The 10,457-nt window shown below is 42.9% G+C and overlaps 1 protein-coding gene across 3 annotated transcripts in view; it reads right to left on the bottom strand.

The window, feature by feature from the left end:
- Positions 1–880: 880 nt before the first annotated feature.
- The window catches only part of LOC135094466 (dual specificity tyrosine-phosphorylation-regulated kinase 2-like), a 54,233-nt gene continuing 44,656 nt past the window's right edge, over positions 881–10,457 (bottom strand). For all 3 annotated transcript variants that reach the window (XM_063994579.1, XM_063994580.1, XM_063994578.1), the window contains one exon: positions 881–8,628. In XM_063994579.1, the coding sequence (XP_063850649.1) occupies positions 8,068–8,628 (561 nt within the window). In that variant the 3' untranslated portion in view covers positions 881–8,067. The remainder of the gene's footprint in view (positions 8,629–10,457) is intronic.

The raw sequence follows: 10,457 nt of genomic DNA, 5'->3' as shown, positions 1-10,457 counted from the left end.
AGGTGTGTGGTCAGGTTGGGTCAAATTAGGTAAGACTTGGTAAGGTCATGGAAGGTACAATGTTGATGAGGTAAGGTCGTTAGCTGATGTGTAGTCATGAAAATTAAGGTCAAGTCAGGTTAGACAAGACTACATTAGCTAACATTGGCAAGGTCAGGTCAGGTCATGAACAGTAAGATTGCATTACATAACATTTGGTAAGGTTATATTGTTTGGTTGTGGGAGGTCAGGGTTGTGTTAAGGATTATGATTAGTAAAGTAAGACTGAGGCAGGCAGTGTTTGTGTAGGACTGGTTAGGTACAGTAAATAAGGTCAAAGGTCAATCTGGAATGTTACAGTAAGGTTGGATTAACATTGGCTAAGGTAAGGTCTGTTTAATGTCTGGTTAGGTCAGGTAAGGTCAGGTTAGAAGATTAAATTAAGCAACATTAGGAAGGTCAGGTTAGGTAGTGTGTTTTCATAAAAAGTAAGGTCAGATTTTTGTATGGTGAGTTGAGGTGAGGTCAGGTAAGGTTAGGTATGGTAAGTTCTCTTAAAAGTAAGGTCAAATTATGTTTTGGTATGGTAAAGTCAGGTGAAGTCAGGTAAGGTAAGGTTCGGTAAGGTCAGGTCAGGTACAGTAAAGTGAGGTTAGGGAAGGTGTGGTAAGGTGAGATCAGGTCAGGTAAGGAGAGGTAAGGTGAGGTGAGGTGAGGTCAGGTCAGATAGGGTAAGGTTTGGTATGGTAAGGTCCGGTCAGGTCAGAGGGTAAAATGAGGTCAGGTAAGGTATGGTAAGGTAGGGTAAGGTGAGATCAGGTCGGGTAAGGAGAGGTGAGGTGAGGTGAGGTGAGGTAAGGTCAGGTCAGGTCATATAAGGTTAGGGTAACAAAACATCCACTTTTTGGCATGAATACTTTGTTTATTGATTCTGAACAACACAGAAATTATATTCCTACACATCCTAGTTTTTTTCTCATGTATGGTTCCACAGTACTCTTTACAATTATCACAAAAAAAAAGAAAAAAGAAAAAAAAGAAAACATAAGCAGTCCCACCAACTGTCCGTTTGTGGTAGAATTGTTTGTTGTTTATTTTTTTACACCTTTCATTTATTTATGTTTTTTTTGTTTTCTCCCAAATTTTCAACCCTTTGTGGATTTTTGACGGAACAAAAATATCAAAAGGGGAGGGACTGGCGGCTCACGTCTGGGTGGAGCCGCCACACTCGGTATACAAAACACACTTCCACTACACTGCGAAAACCTTCCTCTCGACACACACACGTACGCTGGGGTATCTCTAGAAAATTATTTACAGTGTCTTCGGTAAAATTATCACCTACTTTGGACATCTATTTTACAATGTCTTACAGTGTGTACAGTATTTAAACATATCGTGGCTTCCTCGGGGCTTAGTGGCTGCACCCCCCATCACCAAAATTTTGTGAGGATTGGCTCGTCAAATAAAAAAAATAGTGGCGATGAATATTTCTCCGTTTTTCGCTCCTTGAGGTTACAGCCATGGGGGGTTGTGGAAGGCCATGTGCAGATGACCTCAAGACCTCTCAGCCGTGACTCTTGCAGCAGCGGCGGCAGACTTGTGTTAACCTATGTACACTTTTTTTCTTTGTTTTTTTTTTTTTGTTTTTTTTTTAGTTTCAAGCGCCGCCACTAGGCTCCTCGTGTGTGTGGCAGTCATGCGCGCTTCTCAGCTGTGAGGGAAGGAGGGGCGGCGGGAGTGATGCTGTGGCGTCCTGCTGTTGTGTGGCCCTGTGTGTGTGTGTGTGTGGGGTGTGTGTGTGTGTGTGTGTGTTTGTGTTTGGTGTGTCAGTGTGTGTGTGTCGGCCAACAATTCTTGCATCAGGTTCTACTAAAACAGTGCTAGTCAAAGAGCCTACACTACAAACACAGACCCAACCATCCAATCACCTCGTTTTACACACACACACACACACACACACACACACACACACACACACACAAAGTTAATCCTTCTCATAAAAATTTAAACCTTACCAAGGCAAACTTTATAAACCTCATTTCTTTTCTTCATTTTAGCATAGCCTCAGCCTTTTGGCCTAAACACACACACACACACACACACACACATGCACACACACTCATACACACAGTCTCTCTTTTTCTCTCTCTCTCCCGCCATAGAATTTTAAGCAAAGAAGCAAGCAATTTAACATGGAGAAACAACAACTGTCAAGGAAAACTAACAATTAATCTAGTACCCCAAAATCTAGCCAAGATTTGACACCTAGAATCAGTAATGCAAGTTTCCTGACACACCAGAACTGACCCGGCAAGACTAAGCGCTGACCTGACTTCCTGTGACCTGTGACATCCTGCGACCTGGTGCGATGTGACCCTCACCGCCCGCCCTAACACCCCAAGCCACACAACAGAGGTCGCTGCCACACACACATGAACACACTCCCTCCACTTCACTTGTTTGGTGGTTCTATCTCTTTCTCTCTCTCTCTCTCTCCACCTTTCGTACGTTTTGTGAAAATGTTTGACGCTTGGAGAGTTTCCTTGGTCGTTATATTTCCCATTTCTTTTCTTTTTTTTTTGGTTTGAGTTGGATTTTGTGTTTTGTATGTTTTTTTTTTATTGTTCTTTGAAATTGTGTTCACTGATTTGCCTTTTCTTCTGATTTTCAATTTTTAACTGAGCAGTTTTTCTTTTGCAATTCTTCAACTCTTTCAAATTCAGGTTCATTATTTTTTCCCTTAAATTTTCAAAACTCCTTAGAATTCTTTAAAATTATTTATATTTTTCCTTTTATAAAATTTCTAAACATTTTCTCTATAAATGTTCAAAATCCTTTACAATTTAATTTCTGTACATTAGTTTCTTTTTACAAATTTTCTGAGCCTTCTAAAATCAAACTCAAACTCTATACAACATTTTCATTCCTTTTACAAATTTTTCATAAGTCTAAAAACTGCCAATTCTAAACATCACGCTTTCTTGTACAAATGTTCCAAGTTTCACAAATGAAACACAAATCCTGCACAGCAGTTTGCTTCCTTCTTCCTGTGTCTCCTCAATGCTGTGGTGCAGCAACACCTGCTCTGCTCACCAGCACGGCGCTGCACCCACACGCATGCCACTCGCTACGTACGAAGTGTGTACATACACAAACTTATACAAAAGTTTTGCAATGCCATTCCTAAAGTTACTGAGTGGTTTAAAAATAAATAAATAAAATTAGTTGACTTGAGGGTGATGATGGGAGTTGGGGGCCGCACAGTGCTGGCAGACAGGCAGACACACACATAGAGGGATGATAGAATGACAAACTGACTGACAGGAAGACAAACAGCAGACAGATGGACTGACTGGTGAAGAGAGACAGACAGACAGACAGAAAGGCAGCCAGAGAGAGACAAACTGACTGATTGGAGAGAGTTGAGAGAGAGACAGCCAGATGAACTGATATGCTGACTGAGAGAAAAACACACACAGGTCTTGATTGAAACGGGAAAAATGACAGATACAGACAGATTAATGAACTGACTGATAGACAGAGACAAGGAAACACACAGATCATGATTGAAATAGAAACAAACTGGAAGACTGACTAAAAGACATACAGAATAGTTAACTGACTGTCTGCCTGCCTGTCTAGTGCCTGTCTGGCCCCCCCACCACACCCAAACACACTACACACACACCCATAGAAACACACATCTTCCAAAAACTATAAAATAACATCCTTTTTTCTTTCATTTTTTTTAAGTAGAATAAGAAACAGAAAAAAAAAATCACAATGAGAAAAAAGTATAAAGTATGTTTCTTTATTATATATATCACCAACTTCTTAGTGTTCTAAGCACAGACTTGCATATAAAAAAAGTTGTAGTAATAAGTTGTAGTAGTAGTAGCAGTAATAGTAATAGTAGTAGTAGTATTTCTAAGACCTAAGTAGTGATGTTGTTTGTTTTTATTGTATTATACACCTGCAGAATGATCAGAGCCAATTATGTTACTGTATCTTGTATTTCAGAGAGTGACCATTCAACTCTTCACTCCCCGGACGGCTGGCTGGCGAGGCTGTGGCGCTGCAGAGACTGCTTGATGATGGGTTAGCTTAGGTTAGGCTGGTTTACCCTGACTGACTGATGATGGTGAGTGTGAGAGTCAGTGGTGATGGTTTAAATGGGAAGGTTTGGCAACTAATCTGCCAGGTGTCGTTGCTGCCGTGTGTCCCCGAGTGATGTGAGCTAAAATGTTGTCTTTGTAAATCCCCCATGCATACAGAAGCACAGAACATTTATCATTAAGATGCTTTCAAAATTTTGCGTTGACTTTTCAATATCTTGTATAGATAATTTTGGGAGTTGGTCAAAATGGAAATATTTTTCACAATTATTTACTAAAAATGTCACCAATATTTTAACTACAGTATATTACAAGTCTAAAATCTATTGAATTGGATAGTGAAAAAGATAAAAAAAATAAGACTATACTATTTAGCATGACATAACATAATCAGTAACATCATGATACATAGATAGTTATTTTCATTAGGGTATCTCTTTCAGGAAGCGAGCGACATGTCAAAGTAAAGAAACACCAAAACAAACACCTCAGGACTGCTGTGGCATGACAGGAAAGGAGCACAGGAGTAGTGGCACAGACACTCCAGCAAGAATTAACTGGCTGTCCACCTATGTGTTTGTTTACTTCAACCAAAAACGGCCAGTCAGATGTTTGTTTTGGTTATACAGCATTACTCTCATTGGGACACTCAAGATGTGGATTTTCAGTTAAAGTTGTTTTTATATACTAGGAAGTTGATCTATGTAATTTTGAGCTTTAAATGGCACAGTGTTGTTGTTATTTATACTGTTGTCTACATTAATACGCTTCTGATTATGTTGTACTGTTTTAGAAATCCTGAGATGACCAAATAAATCTAAATGCCAACTCACTTGAAAATCAACATAAATACTTTCGTTCGTGAATGCAGTTTGATGTTACCTGTTACTACTTAGAAGGAATTATGTAGAAAAGCATATTATATAAGTTCATTGCATCTTTATGTATATAGAATGACACTGTAGACATGTTTGCTACTGCTCCTGTGCGTGACAAGGGAACAGGTCTGCTGCTGCCGCCTGGTGAAGCTCATTAGTATACAAAACTCCCTGGTAGGTTAGGTTAGGATGGTTGACCTTCCATACCTTCCCTGACTGTGTTGATTTGAGTCAGTTATGGGACACACACACACACACACACACACACACACACACACACACACACACACACACACACACACACAAACACACACACACACACACACACAAGGCAGGACAATATGGTCTTGATTCATTCCATTAAAAATACAAATTGGGTAAATAGAAATAAAAACGTAAAATGAAACAGGTAAATCTACATTGATACGTACATACATACATACATACATACATACATATGCAGTAATGCTATAGGAGTTATCACAGTCTTACACACATATACACAATTTACAGTCATATGTACACACACATGTATATCTAAATTGTCATAGGTGTCGAGATATCACAGTTTCTCTCTCTCTCTCTCTCTCTCTCTCTCTCTCTCTCTCTCTCAAGTACACCTTCCCAAACTTCCTCTTTGTCAGTGTCATCAAAATTATAGTACATTTCGTCGTAAAATTTTTGAAAATGTCACAGAATCCAGATTGACAGCAAAAAATAAATAAATAAAATAAAACAAATAAATAAAAAAAAATAAAATACAAAATAATTAAAAGGAAGAAGAAAATGGTTCATATTGTCAGCTGCAGAATCGGATGAAAGAAGCAACATCTTGGATCTCCACCACATAATCTGGATTGTCAGGAACACCACAAGATTGTCAACACAAGCCAAACACACAAACATCAATGCTACTTTTCTTTCAATTTATGCATGGAAATTATACCAAAAAGAAAAAAAACAATGATGAAACTTTCTTTTTCTGTGCAGTCAATTGGTTAAAAATGCTTCATCTTATTATCTTATTTGAGTTGTAGAAAATTTAGGGTGATAATGATGATGATGATGATGATGATGTCGCTATTCCTCTAATCGTCACAGTCCCGCGAGCCAGCACCTCTCTCCCCCTCTCTCTCTTTCTTCCTAAAGGTCAAGACAATGAAGAGGTCACAAAAGCATTAAAGGAACACAAAGGTCACACCAAAATGTACCTTAACATCACTACAATATTGCACTGATTAAAAAAAAAAAAAATAATAATACTAAATAAAAAAAAAGAAAAAAATTAAATACATATAAAAGTGTCAATGACCTTAAAAAACTTATATAAAACAATTAAATACGATATTAATACAATGATTATTTTCTTCCTCCACGTGACAAGAAAATAGAACACATGAATTATCACTTTTCTTCTTCTCTATCTCTCTTTCTTTCTTTCATTACAATCAACTCTATTTTTCTCAGCCGACCTTTTTTCCTGAGGTCTAATTTTTTTTCACATTTTTTTTTTTTGCATCCAGTCTGTGATTGGTCGAGACGGTGAGTGGGGTCGACTGATCAGCCCATGAGAGGAGGCCTTAGTGACCTTCCCTCAGCCAAGATCAAGATTAAGTGGGAGATCGAGCCCGGTGGTGGCGGTGGTGGTGGTGGAGGTCAGCGAGGAGACAAGATTAGAGGTAGTGGAAATTTAGTGAAATCTCCTCTTCCTCTTCTTCCTCTTCCTCCTCCTCCACATAATACTTCCAACATACTGACTGAGAAACCCGTAAAAATAACGTATGTATGTGTTTGTGTGTGTATGTATGTATGTATATTTGTATAAGTGTGTATGTATGTGTATGTGAGTGTGTGTGTACATGTGACTTTGGCAGATGCACAGATAACCACAGAAAAAAAAAAATAAAAAAATAAAAAAAAAAATGAAATAAATAAATAAAAAGAAAAAGACCAATGGCGAAAAAAAAGTGAGTTTTCGTCAAAAAAGAGAAAACGTGGCACAAAAAAAAAAAAAGGCAGACGGAAAGAAAATGGGAAACTGGGTGGCTTGTCTGGTGAGTGTTAGGAGAGACTGTGGTGGTGGTGGGCTGTTTACTTGTAGGAAGGGGGGGGATGGGAAGGGGGAGGGGGAGGAGTATAGGGGACAGGATGAGGGAGGAGGGGACTAACCTAACTTGTAGAAAACGTAAAAATGTGAAATAAATGACAAAATACGAGGATGCATAAGAGCTACATGTGAGCAAATAAGGCAGTGGTTCACCTAGAAACACACACACACACACACACACACACAGACTGACACCTTAGCACACACACTTACACACAAACACACACACACACACACACACACTTTAAATGCCAAAAGATCAGCCAGTAAGCAACCCACACTCTCCACCCCACCCCCTCCATCCAGCCACACCCCTCCACACCCAGACACACACACACACACACCCAGACACACACACACACACACACACACACTGCTATCACTGCCACTGTGGTGTGTGTGGTGGTGCTGGTGGAAGCTGTAGTTGCAGTCACTTCAAAACACACACACACACACACACACACACACACATGAGAGAGGTGCATGAGTGTGTGTCAGGGTTGGTGGGGGGGAATGCTTTCTTTGTGTGTGTTCCTTCCTTCCTTCCTTCCTTCCTCTGTTTGTTGTGCTTGCTAAGTATAAATGGAGTACAAATGACGACTGCCGCCTCTCTTAAGTTTTGATTGTGTCAGGCGACCCAGGGCGGGGGAGGGTGGGTGTCGCGGGGGGAGGGGGAGGGGTGCCCCGCCCCGCCCAGCCCCGCCTTTGTGAACGAGTGAGATCATCAGACGAGTTGTAATATCAGTTTGACAGTTTGCCCTGCCCCCCCCCTGATGGGGTGGGGCGGGGCAGCGCTTCACGACTAGTGTGTGTGTCGGCGGGGCGCGGGGCCGGGGCGGGGAGGCGCCAGCGAGCGTCCTGCGGCACGGGGCGCCCTGTCCATCACTGCCCGCTGCCCCGTGCCCCGCCCAATTGCACTTTGGTCTGATATGTGGGTGTCGGGGCAGCGGGGCGCAGTGGGCGGCGGGGGAAGGGTCGGCGGGGCTCAGGTGACGGGGTTGGTGATCTGGGGCAACTTGGTGTGGTGGCGAGGGTGCAGCGTGGCAGACCCCGCGTCCTCCGTGATGGTGGCCCGCAGCTTGGTGGCCGGCGTGGCAATGGTGTTCAGCTTGGCGGCGACCGAAGACGGCGTGCGGGACGACGACGACGACGGCGTGCGCAGCGTGGATGCCGGGGAGTCGCTCTTCTCAGAGGGCGGCTTGGGCAGGCGGCGCCGCAGCCAGCCGTGCCGCAGCGCCTGGCTGGGGGTCATGCGGGTGGCGGGGTCCCAGTCCAGGCAGCGCTGGATGAAGTCCAGGAACAGGGGGTCGTTGCAGCCCTTCAGCGCCGTCTGCAGCGTCTTGGACCCCGGCGGCCCCCGTGGCTTGCCCCGCCGGCTCTGGCCCCCGTGCAGGATGGTGGAGCCGTCGGGCAGCGTGCGGGTGACGCAGTAGCGCGGGTACCCCTTGCTGGTGATGAAGTTCTTGGCACGCTTGCTCTGCTCCACCAGGCGCGCCGGCGGCATGCCCAGCAGCTCCATGATGCACGCCAGCTGGTCCGCCTCGTCCTGCAGAGACACACCATCTCACTCACTGTTAACCATCCACCCATCCACCCATCCATCCATCTACCTACTCAACTATCTATCTTTCTAATGCCTGTTCTCAAAGCTTTCAATACCTTACCTCGGTGGGAGGGAGAATGGGTGATGGGTGGTGGGGAGTGATGGATGGGGTTGATCATGGCTAAAGAGGTGCCACTGGAAGCTACCGTGGTTTACAAGGGTGTCTTCATGATCACAGTGATAGTGTAGTCAGGATTCTACATTTTTAAGCCTCATGAAGGTTATTGGGGTGTAGAAGGCTCTGTATAATATAACTGGGTACACACACACACACACACACACACACACACACACACACACACACACACACACACACACGAATATGATGTGGTTTGGACACGAGATACAAGAAGACATGGAGAGAGGTTGAAGAAGAGTGAGTGTAGAAGAGAGAGATTGGAAAGAGGCTGAAAAAAAAAGTGTTTGTATGGGAGGCATCAACAAGTATAATGAAAGAGGCTGAAGAAGTGTGTTTGTATGGGAGGCAAAAAGAGGCTGAAGTGTTTGTATGGGAGGCATCAACAACTATAACTGAAAGAGGCTGAAGTGTTTGTATGGGAGGCATCAACAAGTATAATATAAGAGGCTGAAGAAATGCGTTTGTATGGGAGGAAAAAGAGGCTGAAGAAGTGTTTGTATGGGAGGCAAAAAGAGGCTGAAGTGTTTGTATGGGAGGAATCAACAAGTATAATGAAAGAGGCTGAAGAAGTGTGTTTGTATGGGAGGAAAAAGAGGCTGAAGAAGTGTTTGTATTTTTTTTTTATGTAGGAAGGACACTGGCCAAGGGCAACAAAAATCCAGTAAAAAAAAAAAAAATGCCCACTGAAATGCCAGTCCCATAAAAGGGTCAAAGCAGTAGTCAAAAATTGATGAATAAGTGTCTTGAAACCTCCCTCTTCAAGGAATTCAAGTCATAGGAAGGTGGAAATACAGAAGCAGGCAGGGAGTTCCAGAGTTTACCAAAGAAAGGGATGAATGATTGAGAGTACTGGTTAACTTTTGCGTCAGAGAGGTGGACAGAATAGGGGTGAGAGAAAGAAGAAAGTCTTGTGCAGCGAGGCCGCAGGAAGAGGGGAGGCATGCAGTTAGCAAGATCAGAAGAGCAGTTAGCATGAAAATAGCGGTAGAAGGCAGCTAGAGATACAACATTGCAGTGATGAGAGAGAGGCTGAAGACAGTTAGTTAGAGGAGAGGAGTTGATGAGACAAAAAGCTTTTGATTCCACCCTGTCTAGAAGAGCAGTATGAGTGGAACCCCCCCAGACATAAGAAGCATACTCCATGCATGGACAGATGAGGCCCTTGTACAGAGTTAGCAGCTGGGGGAGCGAGAAAAACTGGCAGAGACGTCTCAGAACGCCTAACTTCATAGAAGCAGTTTTAGGTAGAGATGAGATGTGAAGTTTCCAGTTCAGATTATAAGTAAAGGACAGACAGAGGATGTTCAGTGTAGAAGAGGGGGACAGTTGATAGTCATTGAAGAAGAGGAGATAGTTGTCTGGAAGGTTGAGTCGAGTTGATAGATGGAGGAATTGAGTTTTTGAGGCATTGAACAATACCAGGTTTGCTCTGCCCTAATCAGAAATTTTAGAGATCAGAAGTCAGACATTCTGTGGCTTCCCTGCATAAACTGTTTACTTCCTGAAGGGTTGGACATCTATGAAAAGTTGTGGAAAAGTGCAAGGTGGTATCATCAGCGTAGGAGTGGATAGGTTTAGGAGAACAGTGATGAATAATAGGAAGAGAGTGGGTGACAGGAAAGAATCCTGAGGA

Source organism: Scylla paramamosain, chromosome 45 (assembly GCF_035594125.1).
Source record: "Scylla paramamosain isolate STU-SP2022 chromosome 45, ASM3559412v1, whole genome shotgun sequence".
NCBI classification, from domain to species: domain Eukaryota; kingdom Metazoa; phylum Arthropoda; class Malacostraca; order Decapoda; family Portunidae; genus Scylla; species Scylla paramamosain.
The sequence above is the reverse complement of the archived record's forward strand: the minus strand, read 5'-3'. Positions and strand labels throughout refer to the sequence as shown.